Here is a 20,193-nt window from a genome sequence, read left to right as displayed (position 1 = left end):
GTAAGTTCATCATTTTATACCGACGGGTCTAGAACCCCTCGATACGTTTATCTACGTATTAAAAGTGTCAAAAATGTTGTTCCACCTAGCAATTTTTCCTTTAATCATGATTTATTAAATTTTTTAATTGTTTTGAGGTTGGCACTTTTTTTCTTAAAAACCTATTCAAAATATGAGAGAGAAATAAGTAAGTTTTGAAGTCGAATTAAATTCCGACATAACTATCACTTTAATAAAACGAACGCCTAGATGTGAAAATAATAGCGCTAGGTTCTGTCCTATTAACAAATAAGAGTATCTAGGCGTCAGACATAGATTATATGCGTCAGAAAGTTCTACTCTAAAAAAATTTTTTAGTTATTATATTTTTTCCATCTGTTTTACTATCTTTTCGAGTGTATGTATCGAGACGTTATAGGAGCTGGCTTTGTAGTCGATCGGTAGATACATACAGACGATCGTTAAGCGTACCGTCCAGGTGATTTCCAAAAGTCATGCAAAATTCATGTTCAAGCGAGCATTTTTTGCTTGAATTGGGATTTATTGGAGATTATAATCGCTTTGAAGTGTGCATTTTTTATTACAGAAGCCTATTTAAACTAAAAATGAGATCTATTTTAAATGTAAATGACGTAAGGAACGCGGACTAATTGTTTGCGGTCATTCCATTAACTTGTTTCGATCATATGATGTCGATGTGACGAGTAGGTAGAACATACCGAGGTATGATACAGTATACCGTCTCGATATATACAGATGAAGATAGCGTTCATAATCGAGGCACAGGTGAAGTGAACTACCTGACTTTATAAATGTGAAGTAAACTTGTTGCTAATATTACATTCCTGCAAACAGTATAACCTAAAAATATTTTTTCCTGGTACTTTATGTACATACAAAACACATGTTAATTGAAAATTTCTAATCGGTTTAGTTATTTTTTTTAAATGCAAAAAACTTATAGAGTTTTTCAGTAGGTTCACTTCACTTGCAATAGGGTCCTGGGGGATCGCCAGAATTTTCATAACTCGCTAAGGGGTCGCTTATTGAAAAAGGTTGAAAAACACTGCACTAAGCTACGGTACAGTGTGGCCCTTTTCACACATGCCACGCAAATCCATCCGGCCCGGTAATATTACCGCGTTCATCCTACAAACGCATACACAACGTGTTACGTGAACCTAGTAAAATTACCGGGCCGGGTGGATTGGCGTGGCATGTGTAAAGAGGGCCTATGAAAGCTCCGCATCAGTACACTTAATTTTTCATGATGATCCGATGATAAATTTTACGCACATTAGCCAATCCAGGGACAGTTAAATGTCGCAGTGCAAAACTGTTTAAAAAAACTAAAATTCGGCTTTGACAGGTATCGAACCTGGGACCTCAAGCGTGGCAGTGAATTCACCAACCACTACACTATGAGGCGTACCTACCTCCACTCGATTTCTCCAATCAGAATTTTTGCCTGAAATTAGCCATCGAGTCACAATAGCTCGATCAGGGTACTGATTCTATTTTACACAGAACTGTATTGATTATCAGGTGGAAGAATTCAATAAATATGGATGTTCGAATATAAGTAGAATAGCAAATGTTATACAATGCGTTAAATCATAATTTAAACCTGCCAACGTTAGGCATGAGCCTTTTATACTTATTTAAACTTCTATTACCCCTTTTAAACAAGTTCTTCATCATTGTTGAAATAACCAAGAGATGCAAACATTTATATAAAGATAAGGTCTCCAAGTACCCTAGGAAGAAGATATTATAAAATAAAACGCTGTTACATCTATGGCTAATTTCACACCAGTCATACAAATCCACACGACACGGAAAAAATTGGGTAGGTTGATTTTCGTTGTATAATTTTTTGTTTTTTTTTCACTACTTCTTGAAGTTTCTTAGTAAAAAAATAACCTTAGTAAAAATCATGCAATAAGAAATCGAGTGGAGTTTAATTAGCCTCATAGTGTACTAGTTAGTGCGTTTGCCTTCTGTTATATATGTAACAATCTCAAATAAAAAGACAGTAAAAACATCGTGTGGATTTTTATGATTGTCTTAAATAAGACTATGTAACTTTCATAGTTCGCAATATATTTAAAATATTATAGATAAAATACCAGATTTGTCGCCAAATAATTAAAATACATATGCGCGTAATTTAAAAATGCTCTTATAAAGAAGTTCAGCCCTAAAGGAAATTGGATATAAAAAATGTTTTCTTACGCGCTGTAAAAAATAGAGCCTCATATTATACGGCAAAGTTTCTTGAAAATATGTGAAAAAAATAATAAAACAAACTCTTTTGAACGACGTCACTACTTCTCTCGAATTAAAAAACTTCAACCAGCCAATGACAGGTCATACGCCCTGTAAATGCCTTGACTTCCATATTCCCTTCTCAAAAATGTTCTCCGCCCCTTTTGGAATTTGTTAATTTATATTACATGTATTGAAATCTATTTTATGAAATACATGAATCCAGATTCCTCCAATTAAGGTTTTTATTCTTATTTTGGCTCTCTTGTAACATTCGTTAATTGTGAGCCCGTTCTTGCCGTGTACCCATAATTTATTTATTTATGCTTTATTTAAGTAGTTCATAACATCTTAAGAACTAACATAAAACATTACTTAGTAGTTTTTTTCAAATTAATTAAAAATATTTCGATGTTTTTTTTTCTTTTATTTTTTCAGGTTATTCAATGTGCTCAACTTCAATGAAACGAATGAACATGAATGAATTTATGATTTTCAGGCATAGTGTACGGTATGTGTTATGGTATCGCTTGTCGCAATTATCATTTGCATAATAAAATAGCAATATCCAATCAGCATAGTACGTAGGAAATAAATATCGCAATTTAAAATACTTACTTTGAGACATACGAATAGGGAAAACGGCATGGTTAAGAAAACCAGTAAACACGAAAAACCAGTCAAGATTTTTCCACATAGTTTAGAATCGTCCATTGTATCAGCTGGAAATAAAAGATGCATTAATAAAGGGCGTAAATTTTCGCGATCGTCATCATCATATCTCTTTCCGCACCCAGTGGTGCGTAGGGTACTGCATCAGTGGACCAAATGCAACTAAGTTCGATCATCTGTCACATGAAGGTACGGTGATCAGTTGTACGCTTCAGGTGACAGGCCGGGAGCAAAAAAATATTGCAGTTTAAAAAGCTTTGAAATCAATATTTCACCTCCATCCTGCCAGGAATCGATCCCAGGACTTCAAGAATGGTAGGCGAACGGGCAACCACTACGATTGTCTATTCAGGATTTTTGCCTGAGAGCAGCCATCGAGTCAAAAACTCTCGTCCCGGGTTCTGGTTCTATTCACACAGAACCGTATTCATCATCCGCCTGGACACAAAAATACAGGGGTACTTGTAATGCTCTCGTATGTCCTGTTTTGAAATGTAGTACATGTTTAGTATTGAATACTAAATTTTTAAAATTAAATACAAATAAATAACAAATTTTAAGTTGAAATTGAATTCATTTATGTATAGAATTATTTATAGAATCACTTTGTAAAGCGCACTATATTATATTACGAAAATGGAGCTGAATAAGTTATTCTTATTAATAACAATCCCAATTAGTATTTAAATTGATAAATTTGGTATCGGCCGGATATTTTAAATTGGAAAAAAATCATTATATTTGAATTAATTAAGGAACTGATTGCTAAACCTTCTTCGATGATTATGTCTATTCGGTCGTCAGAAATGTTCCTATCAGCCAATTCCAAAGGCGGAGCAATAGTAGACATTTGTTTTCCCTTGAGAAGGGATTAGCACTTCGGGAAAATATCTGCTGAAGAATCACCTAACGCGCGCCTCTAGCCACCCTCTAGCGACTGAATACTGACCACTAAATTTTCCTAGTGATGTGCATCAACTGTTCGTCATGAAATAATCGATAACCGGCAATGAAATATTTGCCTAGACAAATAAATATTTGTTTAGTATCGGGTTCGAAGGATACATAATATATAACGATTGCATCAAGATATATTATATATAAAAATATATATATTTTGTTGTCCTTTAATAATAAGGAATATTTTTGTATTTTTTTAAATATTTTTAATTTCCTTTTTTAATTACTATAAAAAAAACACCATATTATTTTTTACAGAATATTATATTTTTTCTTTCTTATAAGACTACACAAAAATATTATAACTGTCCATTATTTATTATGGGAGCAAAAATTCATTAACATTTTCTTGGATACCCACAGACCATACCTTTGTGGGATTTTTTTGTTTACTATTTTTACTATTAATATGTATTTCATTGCTATGTAATTATGCTTTATTTTTTTAATACTCTGTGTTATCACTTATGTTTAATCAAGTCAAATCAGCAATTACCACAAAAAATACTGGAGTCAGTTTACTAGTGACCGACCGAAGTTTCGGTTTCGACCAGTTTCAGCCAATTAAACGAGTTTCGGCCACGGTTTCGGTTGCGGACAAAAATTGGCCAAAACTCTCAGCCGAGCCTACGGTCGGGGTATGTCGAATTACATTCGGCTGTATTCGGGTGCATCTTATGGCACCTGACTCTAAGTTCTCTCGAGTTCTAAGATCTTTTGCATTGATATTTTTGTAATTGCTTTATCCATACTTACATACTAATATTATAAATGCGAGAGCGTTTGTTTGTTTGTTTTTGGAGCAACCGGATAGCCGGAGAGGTGCGAAGTAAAATAGGATACTTATTTTTCATCACTAATAAAAAAAAAATCAGTGAAAAAATATACATCAATAATCTTCTTCTTCTTCTTCAGCCTCGTTCTTTCCACTGCTGGATAAAGCCCTCTTCCAAGCGTCTGCATTCCTTCCCATCACCATCAACATAAACATCAATAATGTGCATCCATAGAATTAAGAATAGTCCAGAAGGAGCGTAGAATCATATTCGAATGCATCTGACTGTGTCCAAAAACCCCCTCTTTACCCCACTTTCACCGCGCGCATGTGAGAAGTCGGCGCATAATGTTGCCAGATCGTGAAAAATATAATCATAACACAAATGTAAGATAATTATATTAAAATAAAAAAGCAATTTGCTAATTTACCTAAAATTTTTTTTACACGCGGAAACATTGATTGACAAAACAGAGTAGATAAGTAAAGGGTCATTTAATAAGAGTAATTTAATCAATAAACTTTGAACTTAAAAAATAAAACAAATTTATTTTACATAAAATGGAGATTTTTATGTCATGTTAAATAATATTTAATGTTTTAAAGATATTTTATTTATTTCACATTTTGTAAATAATGTTATTTGTACATTGGCGGGCTTATTGCCAAATGGAAATTTCTTCCAACCAACCAATAAAATAAAAGTTTAATTTTTATCATTCAAGTTACAGAACATATTCAATAGAAAAAAAGTATTAAAAAGCTAAAGATATAAAAAAATAGAAATAAACGTATTTGTTTATAAATTACACGTCGTCAAATGTCTACCACACATGGGAGGGTCCGATGTCTTGCAGGGTACCCGCTGGCACAGCGCGGGTTCAAGCTGTGCAACTCGGTTATAAGCTTAGACTATACCCTGTCTGCGTAATCTATAAGTGTGAAAGCACTACAATTAATGATATGAATCATACACGTATAAAACATGTGAGTCGAGGTCCTGTAAAAATATGTGAAGGTGAATGGGTCATTCACATCGTGGTTAAACATTTCTAAAGGAGTCAAACAGGGATGTGTAATGTCACCATGCTTGTTCAACATGTACATCGATAACTGTATGAAGGAACTGAAAGATGTAATAATGGGAGCAAAAATGAGTGGTATAACTGTTAATTGTCTTCTGTATGCGGATGATGCCGTGCTTCTTGCTAGCAGCTAAGAAGACCTGCAATTCTTGGTAACAAAAGTCTACAATGTATGCAAGAAAAGCGATTTGCTTATGAATATTCATAAATCAAATGTTAAAGTTCTTAGAAGGGATGAAAATATGACTAAATATGAGATCAATGTGAACGGAGATATTCTGAACGAGGTAAAGAATTTGTGTATCTGGGAAGTATGTTTACTAGGGATGGAAAGATCGAGAAATATATTGAAAGGGAGTGAGTGCCGGGTACAGGGTGAACGGTGCACTGAAATCTACTTTAGCAAACAAATGTTTATCGCAGGAGGCTAAACTAGCAGTTCACAATGGAGTTCTGGTGCCAACTCTAATGTATGGGAGCGAAGTATGGAATTGAAAAAATAATGATGAAAGTAGGTTAAATGCTATCGAAATGCGATCCCTCAGCCGAATGTGTGGTAAAACGATGTATGATAGGTGCACAAATGTCGAGATCCGTGAACTATGTAAGACTGAGACATGCATTATCGACAGAATCAAGAAAGGGGCGCTGCGCTGGTTTGGACATGTAGAGCGAATGGACAGTGAAAGAACGGCTAAAAGGATCTACGTTGCGAATGTTGATGGATGCAGAAAACGAGGAAGACCGAGAAGACATGGCACGATCAAGTCCATCAAATACTTGAAGATGAACATGTCAAGAGTAGGAATAATCAGCGTGCGTGCATGAGAAGATGTATGAATGTAAAGGAAGTAAGGTCTGTATGCGAAGACAGAGTGGTATGGCGTTCTATCTTCTCTGCCTATCCCTACGGGGAAACGGCGTGATGGTTTGTTGGTTTGTTTCTTATTTGACGTAATTCCCAACATTTATATTTTAGTATAAATGATTTTCTCATCATTACTGTTATTTTTTATTTACTGATGTTATGTTTCTATCTTACAGTTGCCTTCCTTCGTATATCGTTGTCAATTCTTACTTTTGAAATGCACCGATATAGTACAGATAAAGCAGAATAAGAACAATGGAGACACTCTTAAACCCAGACGTATAGATGTATATACCTAAGCTTAAACCGCTTAAACTATGTAGGAAATTCACATTGACATCATTTAACAATCGGTTGTGAAATAACCATTGAAGAGTGAGAAACGTGTAATCGAATGTTCTTCCTGAAAAACGATTATGCGCACCGCTGTTCTGCGGTCCTCGGGGTTGTAACTTGTAACCGACTTAAATAGAACATATGAAATGTAGGTACACCTAATACGTGACGATAATAACAGTTCAGTGTTTTGCACGTGTACCCGCTTTTAATATTTAATTTTATTCAAGTTGTTCGAAAACAAGTTCCAACTGACAAGAAAATGTAGGTATACAGTTTTTATGAAATATATGAAACTATGAGGGTCATCCACAAAATAAAGTTACTGAAAAATGTTTGTATTGAATTAAAATTCACAGGATAATTCACAATTATACTAAACTATTTTTCAACATAATCACCGTCGAGATCGAGACATGTTTCTAGTCAGCCAGTCTTACTAGTTTTTGTTTGCCACTGTCATAGAAACCTGCCACCAGCTGTTTCTTCGCTGCTTCTTTGACCCCTTGATCATTGGAAAAACGTTTCCCATCAAAAATCGCTTTGAGTTTAGTGAAAAATTGTTTATTTATTCATTTTAAATTACACTTGTTTAAATATTAATGAACTTATTAAGGCTTTTTAATAGGCTCAAGTGTCCGTGTCAAGCCATAATAATTAACAATAAACAATACGTCGTAAAATGAATTAGATTGAATTATAATAACATGTGATGCAATAGAATAACAATCCAGAAAAACAAGGTGTAAGTAAAAAATAATAAAATTTCAAAGAATATTGTGTAAAAAAGATAATCAGATATAAATATAAAAACATAAAATTTTGCAAATTTAGATGTATACATAATCACAGATACAAAATAATAGTATGATTGAATTCAATAGAAAAAGAATATGTATATGTATATATATATATATAAACATAATTGAATTTATAATGCGATATGGTTTCTAGAAACTCACTCTATACTATAGTTAGAACTAGGAGTAATAAATAATAGGTCAAACAAGAGTGAGTACCAAATTAAATTGTACAAAAATACATAATAAAAAAACATAAAAATATCTTAAAAATTTACAATTTTTGCTAATTGCTAATATCGAACTTCAAAAAAATTGACAACCTCGTCCCTATTGATGTGCAGCGACCAATTTCAATTGTTTTTCTTAAATACATTGGCACTTGTGGAGTTCTTTATGGCTGCAGGAAGTTTATTTTTAAAAAAATTGAGGGAGGTAAAGTTTCTTTGAGCTAGCTTTGAGTGAGTGGTAGGGCTAAGGTAATTAATCCTTCCCGTTGATCGCGTCTGTATATTTTGCTGTGTCCTGACTTTATCTACAGATTTCCAGAAGTTCACAAGTGCCTCTTTAACGAACAGTGATAGTGATAGGGTAAGGTGAAAATATGTCACACATAAAGAAAAGTTTGAGAAAATTCAATGGACATTTCTTAGACATCTTAACTGGAGATGCAGGTATACCGATCTCAATTATATGTCTTCCTGCAAAAAACACCACTTGCTTACTTTAGAAGATCGCCGTCTACTGTTGGACATGGGGGTGCTTCATGACATACTCAGTGGACGCCTTGATAGTCCGGCTCTTTTGTCGGAGTTATCATTAAATGTCCCCGGCTACCGCACCCGTCACACGTCGAGCTCTCTATTTCATGTGCCAGCAGTTCGTACGAACTATGCCCAGAACTCTCCACTTATACGTTTTGCTAGTGAATATAATTTGAACTTTCCCCTTATTAATCCATTTGTTTGTAAAAAAATAACATTTAAAATGCGCGTCTTAAAACATACTTTTTTGTCTTATACTTAGTTTCAATAATAAAGTTTTATTTTATTTTATTAAATTTTATCTCTAATTCTTAATATTTTATATATATTTATATTTTTGATACCTGACACCCTCTTTCCAATATAACACCCACACACCCACCCTCTCACTTACTTACACTCACACAAACACACTAGTATGTATTGTACGTGTATTTAATGTATTTCTGTGGATATCTGTCATTGGTTTTATTCTCTGTATATGTTATTTGTTTTATTTTTATTACATGTATTACTGTTGATATCCCCAATAAATAAATAATAAAAAAAAAAAAAAAAAAAACGGTGATAGTCTGAAGGCGCCAAGTCGGGCAAATAGGGTGGGGAGGGGGTGACAATATCCTATCCAAACGATGTCCCCGTGTAACCCGCGCGGTGTGGGGCCTGGCGCTGTCATGCAGGAAGCTTCCTCCCGGGTCTGCGGTTTTGTATGGTTTTTTTAAGGTGTTGCAGTAAAGTTCTGCATTAATGGTTGTCCCTTTAGGCATAAAATCAACCAAAAGAACCCCCCTTACAGTCCCAGAAAACTGATGCCATGAGTTTTCCGGCCGAATGGGTCGTTTTGAACTTATTGGTGGATGGTGAAGATGAATACGCCACTGAAGTGATTGTCTTTTGAATTTTGGAGTATAGTGACAAACACACGTCTCATTCTTCATCACTATAGAGTCTAGAAAAGCTTCTCCTTTCTGTGCAAAGCGATCCGAAAATTCACGCACTGTGATCACCCGATTTTGAAGGTGCTCCGGTGTGAGCATTCTGGACAACCACCTCGCACACAACTTCTTGTGACTATGTTTTTCCGACACAATTTCACCAAGGAGACTTTGAGATATGCCTGGAAAGTATTCGTGAAGGTCGTCAAGCGTCACACGGCGGTCCTTTCGCACATGATCTTCATTTTTTTGCACAAGTTTCCCAGGGACAACTTTAAATTTGCGAGGAGGTGGGGAACCGAGATGCCGCCACTCTTTACTTTGCAGTTTGGTCTCAGGATCGTAGTGATGAACCCATGTTTCATTCATAGTGATATATCGATCACAAAAAGATTTTTTATCCTTTCGAAAGGTGTCCAAAAATTGTCGACAAAAGTCCATTCTAGCGCGCTTCTGAACTGGCAAAAGCATTCGGGGGACCCATCTTGCAGTAATTTTTTTCACCTCCAAAATATTAGATGTTATATTTTGGACTGAGTGATACGAAAAGCCTGTTTCTTCGACAATATGACGCAAAGTAATCCTTCGATCTTGCAAAATTAAATTGTGTACTTTTTGGATGTTTTCTTCAGTAGTAACCTGTATTTCAGGACCTCCGGCATGTTCATCTTCACAGGATTCTCTCCCACACTTAAACTCGCGACACCATCTCTTAACTATGTCATACGATACAGCAAGGTCCTTTAATGTCGCTGTTAAATCGGCATGGATTTCTGTCGGGGTTAACCCCTTTTTCGACAAATACTTAATCTCGCACCTTTGCTCTTTGGGTGTTACCTGTTTTAACCGACCAATACTACTTTAAATCTGCTTTACCTACATGGTCCTTAGCACAGAAATCTACTTTTGCCTACCTGTTTTATCGACAAAACTAGGTTTTGAAAACTAGTAGTAGTATTTTAGTACCTTTCCCCGTAGGGGTAGGCAGAGAGAATGGACCGCCACGCACGTCTATCCTAGCATACAATTCTAACCTCTTCCACATTCATACATCTTGTCATACATGCCCTTCGGTTCTGTCTGCTTTTGACATGACTAGACTTAAGATTTTGGTTTATCTGATCATGCCACGTCTTCCTTGGTCGTCCTCGTCTCACGTTGCCGTTCATTTTCGCCATATATACCTGTTTTACCATTCTTTCGTCGTCCATTCGTTCTACGTGACCAAACCATCTCAGAGACCCTTTCTTAATCTTATCAATTATACTTGACTCAGATTTACACTCTCGCCTGATTTCATCATTCGTAACCCTGTCATACATTGATTTCCCACACATTCGTCTAAGAGATCGCATTTCAACCGCGTTCACTCGGCTTTCATCCTTCCTCTGCCAGTTCCATGCTTCACTTCCATACATTAGTGTTGGGACTAAAACTCCGTTGTGCACTGCCAGTTTAGCTTTGATTGACATATTTTTATTAGCAATTACTGCGCTTAGTGCGCCGTTCATTTTGTTGCCCGCATCCACTCTTCTTTCAACATCTTTTTCTACTCTTCCATCTCTTGAAAACATGCTTCCCAGATACACAAATTCTTCTACTTGCTCGAGACATTCGTTGTTTACATTTATTATGCAGTCAGTAACCTCACTATCCCTTTCAAATACCATCACTTTTGACTTACTTTCGTTCATCGCCAATTCGCTCTCCAGGAATACATCATACATTCTAGAGACTATTTGCTGCAAATCAGCCTTGCTGCTTGCTAACAGAACAGCATCATCAGCATACATATTAAAATGTCTATCGTACAGAAATATATACGAATTCAATAATTATAATTAGGCGATAGTACATTTTTTCAAAATAAACTCTTTGGATAATAGACGACATATTGCTGACCTTATTTTTCTATTTAAGCTTTTAAATGGCATTACTGACTGCCCTAATTCACTTTGTTAAATAATTTCCATGTACCTTTTAAACGTACCCGTCACACCAAATTATTACTGCACCAATGTAAACAATAATGCAGCGAAAAGTTCGTGCATACATAGAATTAGCAACTGGTATAATAATATTATTGGAGCTAATGCGAGTGATTTATTTAACTTGAATAATCATAAATTCAAAAGGGAAATCAGCGACAGCATGCAGGCATTGTCGTCGTGGGTGAGTATTGATGGGTAAATACAATATATCTTTTTCATTTTATTTTAAAATTACAAAGGTTAATTGGTACAAACATTTCATTTACGGTTTTCCAAATTCTATTATTGAATAATATAACCTTATTTATGACATCACCATCATAATTATTCCCTTAAAATTTATTTAAAAAAAATATTTATGATGTTAATTATAAGATCGGAATAATTTTTAGTCTAGTATTAAGTATCTATTATGTTATTAATAAATATATTTTTTTAACTATTTAAAAATATTAAAAAATAATGTTATAGAAATAAAAGTTTAATTAAAAACCTCTTTTCAGCACAAATCACTAAAACACAAATAAACAAAAATACTGATAGTTTACTCTGGACTTGCCACCAGGTCCTTGTGTGTCACTAACGTGAACAAATTAGAAATTAATGTAAATAGAATCGGGCTTAAATTTAAAAGACAAAACATAAAAATAAGAAAAATAATTAAAAACATATATATGTCATCATCATCATCCCTTTCCGCACCCGATGGTGCTAAGGGCACTGCATTGGTACATAAATCGCAGTGTATCTTGATATTTTTGGTTACATGAATGTAAGATGATCGGTCTTACGCTTCAGGTACCAGTCCAGGGACTATTAAATATTCTAGTGTAAAAAGACCTTTTTAAATAAATATTTCATATCAACCATGTCGGGAATCGAACCCGAGATCTCTTGCATGGTAGGCAAACGCGCTGAACACTACACCACGAGGCCGACATTTATATGCATATATATATCTGTATCTCAGAGGCAGACGGATGCAAATCCAAAATTTAATGAAATGACATTTTCGATTTTCGTATCCAGTTTATGATCATGTCCATTGATCTTGAAAAAATGTAAGTCTTATAATGAAAAAAACAATGTATTAAGAAGCTGAACATACAAATGAATATTCTGAATTATTAGAAATCACTTAGAGAAGGTAGATTTTTGTCTATTGTTGAACATTTGACGTTTGGATTTGCATCCGTCTGCCTCTGAGGTACAGATATATATACATATCTTATATATTATTATTCCAAAAATGACTGATTGCGTCTGTCGTGTACGGGCCTGTTTCACACGTATCGCGCAAATTCACTCGCTCCGGTGAAATTAAGGTGGGTGGACACATGTATTATTTTCCAGTTTGGTTCCATCTATTTAGTTTCTACTCGGGAGTAAAAATTTTGCTAAAAGAAATCGAATGGAGATTAGTCGAACTCACGATGTACTGTTTAGTGTTTTTACCTGCCTATTGATAAATGAAATAATTAAAAAAATATATTCATAAATCCAACCTATGTTCTTTCGTTGTTCAGTACAATGTCAATTATGCGATGGTAGAACACGTTCGTCGTTTTGTAAAGGGAATACACATGCGTCCTTAATTGTTTTGTAGAGCGCTCTCTCTTTCATCACCGAACTGGTTCGAGGTAAACGTAAAATATTTTTAGGTTATAAAATCGAAGTTTACTTTCCGTTAGTTTGACGTTTGTTTTCTGTAAACTGTGGTTAGTAAAAGTAACTTTGTAAGTGTTATGTTTCGATTGTTTGGTCTAAATGATAAAGAGATTACAATAATTTACGTAATTTAAGTTTGATTATAATGAAATAGAGAAATAAATTAACGGAAGATACCTACGTTAAAATAGTTTCATTATTGACTCACGACATCAACTATTATGTAAGACCGAAGGATAAGTAGTAGGTATTCATAATGATATATAAAGGCGTATTATAAATAAAATAAGAGGCCTCCGTGGTGTAGTGGTTAAGACGCTTGACTCACGCACGGAAGGTTTTGGGTTTGATTCCCGGTGAGAACACAAAAGTTCAAAATGTGATTTTTCTCAAGCCTGGGTATTCTGTGCTATAATTCACCAGTGTAGTTGGGCCTCCTGACCTATTGTGGTGTAATATTAAACAATAAACAGATGGCAGAAAAAGTAGTTTTTTGAGCAAACAGAAAAAAGTGAGTATTTGGTTTGTTCACTTAAAAGTAGATTGCTTATTTTGGGGACGAATAAATGGTAAAAAAAAATCTAAGGAAAAAATGGAAATGTTTTATAATCAGTAGAATTTCGATAAATTTAAAAGGTATATTTTTTTGCACACTGCACACTCAGGTTTGAGAGAAATCCCATTTAATTTTTGAGTCCTCACCGGGAATCGAACCCGGAACCTACCGTGCGTTAGTCATGCGTCTTAACCACTACACCACGGAGGCCGCCGGTATATTTAATATATAATATATGTTAATTTTATGTGGTTTTGTTAGCATCATTCTGAGTGACTAATTATTATTTTTTAAAAAAGAAAAGTTTATGTTTTTATGATTTACACTAATATTTAAATTCCGGGGGCCATAAATAACTCACTATTAGAAAATCATTTCATTTATCCTGTGGAGATACAAAACATAAGATGCAGCATAACTTTTTTGTTGTCTGTCAATTTCATTTCCCCAATGGGTGAAATTTTATAGTGCCCGAGATTCCTATTAATCAACTAAGGCCCGAAGGGCCGAATATACTAGCAGGCAACAGGCAACAGGCAACAGGCAGACATATAATTATATAATATAGTACATATAATTACGCTGCAACCTCTTTTTCCACGTGGGATATATCCCACACAGTATTGTGTAAAAAAATAACAATGCTAGAGAGGTTTCAGTGCATCAACTCGGGATTTAAAAAACAATATTTAAAAAAATAATAATAATGTAATAATAATCTTCATTATTTGTCATTTAAAAAGAATTACAAAAGCATGGCACATTATACGCTCAGTAAGTAAAAAAGCGATGTAGGGCATTCCAAAAACAAAAAGAATGATTATATTACTATTACTATCTATTCAGTGACTATTACCCATTGTTAAATTCATGTTAATGATTTTTTAATTGTTTTTTTACACCGTGCTGTTTCGAGACCACGTAAAAAGAGGTTTACATGATATATATGGGTATTTATTTTAAAAATTCAACAGCAAAAAATACACTGTTTTAACAATGTTCTTTTGTTGTGGATCTAGCTACTTCACTGGCCCATAGGCATATAACTATTATATAAAATACACATACTATCTAAAGTATTTTGTATATAATACTTACTATCAATGTCCAAGGCTAATGTTGAAGAGTTCGAATATCGTGATGACGGAACTTGCATTCCGATTTGCACCGCCCTTACTATCTTGTCTGACCTACACACAATAAACGTTCATTTTATTATTGTTAATTTATAATAGTTACCGCCATTTTATTATATGCTGCCGAATAACTTATTTTATTGAAGTATATTCCATAAATAAAATAAAAAAATAAATGATACAACTTTGTTTTCAACCATTTTTTTTTCCACCGACCGGTTTTAAAGCAAACAAGATTCTTCGTCAAGGTTACGTAACTAATGAATTCTTTCTTATTTAATTTTTATCATGTTTACTAAATACTACACGTGGAGCCAATATATCAAGTCTCATATTTTTTCCTAAAATGATAGGAATTTTATATGATTATTTTCAAAGCTAGACAGGAGTGCACTAGAAAAAATATTGTTTATTTGGTTATTAATTATTTTTTTCTTATTATGAATCGCCTTTTTAAGTTTCTAAGTTGTCTAATTTGAATATTTTGAATATTTTGTTTTCAACATGAAGTACTTTTAATCCAGTGTCTTTATTGAAGTTATGATTATTTTCTATCAGATAATCAGGAAAAAAAATGTTAGTTAAAAAGAAAGTTGTTTTATTTATTTAATTATAATTATTAACCACAAAGTTAGTGTTACAAACATAAAAAAAAGTTAAAAATAAATAATATTCCAACTATAAAAAACTATGCATTTACTCAGAATTGGTTGGCATAGAGAATCTCTCAACTCTTTTACACCACGAAAGTCAACGGATGGATAAAAAGAAATGTGGATGTTTAAACACGGGCAGAATTGTTAACCAGACACTTAAAACAGCCAATGACAGGTCATAAACCCTGTAAATGTCTAGACTTACTTACTACATTCCCTTCTCAAAATGTTTTCCCTCTTTGCTTAAAAAACATATTATTTAAATATTATTAGAATATACATACAACATATTATTTATTAATTTGCCAAATTATTTTGTCTTATTTCTGACTTTTCTCTTTTCATTAATTTCTTATTGCTTCCGGTATAAATCATTTTTTTTTTTTCATTATCATTTAATCTAAAATATTTAAATTTTAAACTTATTTATTTATTAATTTGTATAAACCAATTTATTATTAGTCAACCCGTTTCGAGGTTACTTCCTCATCATCAGGACTCCCTTTTTTATGTTCCTTTCTTTCAATATTTTAAAATATAAATAGCAACGCGAGTAATTCTAAGTTGGTTTAAGTCCTGATTATGAGAACGTAACCTCGAAACCGGTCGACATATAACTCAAAAGTGGTTTATACAAATTTATAGATGCATGAGTGTAAAATATTTTAATAAAAATATTATCTTTAATTTATAAGTCGGTAGGTACTCTATTCAATAATTTCATTTAACATTAATGTCTGAGAATGCGACAGTATTTTCATATTACTCTCTTGGCTCTTATTGGCGATTATAAGTTATTTATTGCTAAGTTTTAGTTTGCAAAAGGGGTCACTGTCTAGGCGCGGCGTCAGGTGGCAATCGGCCGGCCGTAAAACAAAAACCAAGCAACAAATCTCCTAGTCAGACGTGTAGACTGGGGACCAGGAGGGCTGACTCCAAGTAAATGGGACATACAGCAGGGGCGAACCGTGTATAGAAGCGATTATGCACAGCTTACCATCATATTTGACTAACCATAAAAATGTTTTATTGTAACTTTATTTACAGAAAAACAAATAAAAAATTAACATTTATTTTAAATCATTCCCACCGTTTGTATTTTTATCCTAATATAAATATAAATTTTAATAAAGCGCGCCCAGCGCCTGTGGTGAGCCAAGAAACTAGCCGATTATTCCAGCTTATTTTTTCATACAAATAAGTATACTATATTTTGAATGTATTAACCCCAGTGCGGGTTTTTTCTCCTAGATTAAACTTGCAAATTACACAAATTATTTGAAGATTCTTGATTTGGAAAACAGTATTTCAAACATTGTTTCTTAAGGATTTTTTTCTATGAGATGGTAATTTTGACATAAAACCATAATTACTTTCATGCGTCATATTGCAGGACAAATAGCGCTCCACGTAGCCGTTTTCAGCACTATTAATTACTTGAACAATTCAGCCAGTTGACATTTCAATTGAATACATAATATCGACTGAATTCATAGTGGTATTTTTTATTTATTTTTAATGAATTATATATTAAAGTAATGGATAATATATCTTTATAATATAATATATCACGAAGTTACATCGTTCGAGTTGATTACATGGATGAGAGTTGTTGTATCGCACAGAACCACAGATAAATATCAATTTATAGTATATATTACTTACATTATATTATATACCTTCTATGTAGGTACAAATATATGATATTTTTTTATAGCTCACCTGTAAATAAAATCACCATTCGCCACTGACATACAGCCAGGAGGAGGAAGAAGAAAAATAAGAAGAATAATCATGTTATTTCACAAAGTAAATGCCGATTAAATAAGTAATTTAAATCATAGATATTTCTTAAAAGCACTATATAGATCTCTAAAATTATAAAAACGACACACGGTTTTTTGGTTAAATATGAAAAAAAAACGGTTAGTGAAATTTCTGACATTTGTTGTTTTTAGTGTGGGTGATGCAGAATCCAATATAAATGGTCAAAATAAATCACTGAAATGTATTTCGTTAACCTTTTTTATATAGAAAAAGTGAAAATAATACCCAAAAATGACGACAAGAAAAAATCATAATAACTAATTGATTCATTTGAGGGACATGGAAAATTTACTTTCACGAAAAAGTTATGAACAGCAGGCTTATTCTATCACAATTTCGTTTCGTAAGTTCGTTCGTTCTTCATACTCGTATATCCATCTCATTCTAACGTAATCAAAACCATGTTTCGCTCTCGTTCTCTCTCATACGATTCAAATGAATTTACGAAACGAATTAGTTACAGCATATGGCCACAGAGAATCATTAAATCTAAAAAATATTGATAAAATTTGACTTTTTCTGTTTTTCTCATTTCCTCTTTATTATCTTTTCCCCGTGGTTAAACTACTTAAAAACATAGGATACCGATATATTTCGTATAACCGAAAGACGGTTGAGAGAGGATAGCTTCCCTTTACTCTATATACTCTGTATTTTTATTTGATCAATTTTTCGATTTAAATTGGATCGTCAATTTTAATAAAAATATAACATATTTTGTAATATACACAAAATTAATTATTTTGAAAGACGTTTTTAAAATTAACTTAAATTTGTTGCCTTTTATAACTTTTATAGTTGCTTCTCATCTATCCTCTTTTGAATTCCTAAAAAAATATGTAGGTAAAATATATTTTTCCTTTTTGCGCTTTTATAATTTGCCCAAATATTTCAATTTTGGTGGCCATTTTCAACGAGTTGTAAATAACTCACTATTAGAAAATGGAAATCAAGTTGGTATAGAGTGGGGCTCGAACCTCGGACCTCTGATCCGTTAGTCCGCAACGCTAGCCACCGACTCGTTTTTTTTAGTATGTTTTTTAATTCTTATTTATTTCAATTCATACTTTTTAATTAGTAAGTTAATTTTTTTATTTGAATACTATTTTCATTTGTGTAAATACTAACTAGATACATTTAACATAACTTTTTTACTTTGATTTTAATTTTCAAACTACTTTCAGTTATGTTTTTTTCCCTTTGTATTTGAAAAAAAAATGTTATTCGATAACCTTAGCATGTTATATAATATGGAAACTCTACTGGTCCATTAGAGTTAAGTTTATTTTGTATACCTTCTATAAAACAATGCAATTGTACTGTATGTTTCCTAATTAAAAGAAAATAAAAATAAAAAACGCACAGAATAAATCAAATGAAATTTAAATGGATTAAATTTATATTGTATACCGTTGATACACTTTGCCAGTCTTATTTATTTCCTGAAACGAATCTTGTGACATTCCCGTCGTAGACAAAAAATGCTTTGGTACTTTACATTTTTAATATATAAAAGAAATGGATGGTTAATGGTAATTATATTTATTTATTTACACATTTCATAATATATACCACTTTTTTTTCACTTTTCCCAGCTATATGAAACTGTACTTGTTTTTTTTTTAAATGAAAAGTAAATTTTCTTGTTAAATTACTTTAAAATATTTTGTTATTAAATTTGTTTTTTACATTTACTCTTAAATTATTGAAACTTTCTACTGAATATGTTTAATAATTTTTAGATTATTTTTTTTATAAATCTTTTATAATTTTTAGGTTTAATTTTTTTATAAATCTTGAGTTAAAGGAAATTTATGTTTTTGAAAAGAAAAAAAAATATTAAGTCAAGTATGTTAGTATTATATTTTTTTTGGAAAAGGCAGATTTGCCGTTTCTATTAATAAAATAAAATAAAAATAAATAAAGTCCTGTATTAGTTATGATGAATTACTTTTTGTAATATGTCACTACATAACGATAGTGATAAAAAAAGTATTTTGGGCAAGGGAAGATTAACATATTACAACAGAGATGGAGAACATTTCAGAGAATGGAAACTACAAATAATTCTACGACTCAAAGTATTGGGATTATCCCCGGGGAGGTTTTCATTATTAAATTTGTTGCAACAGTCAATGACAGGTCATAACCCCTGTAAATGCTAGACTTCTATATTCTCTTCTTAAACTTTTTTCCCCCTTTGTTGCAACAAATTCAAGAATGAATAAGTCCCTAGGTAAGAAATCCAGCCAGTCTGTAAGCATTTGGACATACTAAAACATTGTTGAATTAACTACCTGGTAAAAGAAGAAGTATAAAAATTGGAAAATTGTTTTCAGGCGTTGCCTAGTAGGTGAATTGGTTCAGCCGGATGAATCTCACCCACATGATAAAAGTTTCAGTTCTTTTACTTCACAAAAGTCAACAGGTGGAAGAGTAGAGGAAATGTGGATGTTTAAACATGGACAGATTGATGAATGTTACACAGTGAGTGAAATGTCCACTTAAACCAGCCAATGACAGGTCATACGCCCTGTAAATGCCTAGACTTCTATATTCTCTTCTCAAAAATGTTTTCCCTCTCTGTTGCAACAAATTTAAACAAAATATTGTTGTTTAAATAAACTGGTTCAAGAAGCATATTATTTTTCAAAATATTTTCAGGCGTTGTTTAGGATGTTGGTGAAATAATTTTTTAACATTTTTATAAATCATTTGACGTTTAATCATCAGTGTGGCCATTACATGAAGAAAAGTCTCGTCGCATTAAAAAAATAAAAATCCCAAAATTTAGCACTCTCTAGGGGTAGAGAAGATTCAGAATACCACCATAGGAGAGACAAATCAGTTGTTTTCATACTTTAAACATCTTGTACTTTTCAATGAGAAGCTTTAA

General features: G+C 32.8%; 1 protein-coding gene across 1 annotated transcript in view; it reads right to left on the bottom strand.

Annotated features, from left to right (window-relative positions):
• Positions 1-3,722, bottom strand: part of LOC148281527 (band 7 protein AGAP004871) — a 39,417-nt gene extending 35,695 nt beyond the window's left edge. The window contains exons 1-2 of the mRNA XM_088226585.1: positions 3,712-3,722; positions 2,887-2,990 (exon numbers count right to left, since the gene is read on the bottom strand). Of these exons, the coding sequence (XP_088082711.1) occupies positions 2,887-2,982 (96 nt within the window). The 5' untranslated portion in view covers positions 2,983-2,990; positions 3,712-3,722. The remainder of the gene's footprint in view (positions 1-2,886; positions 2,991-3,711) is intronic.
• Positions 3,723-20,193: the final 16,471 nt, after the last annotated feature.

This window comes from Micrasema longulum, unplaced genomic scaffold (assembly GCF_059751315.1).
Source record: "Micrasema longulum isolate JH-2025_06_02 unplaced genomic scaffold, ASM5975131v1 h1tg000443l, whole genome shotgun sequence".
Classification (NCBI taxonomy): domain Eukaryota; kingdom Metazoa; phylum Arthropoda; class Insecta; order Trichoptera; family Brachycentridae; genus Micrasema; species Micrasema longulum.
Note: the sequence above shows the minus strand (reverse complement) of the source record. Positions and strands in the feature narration are given on the sequence as shown.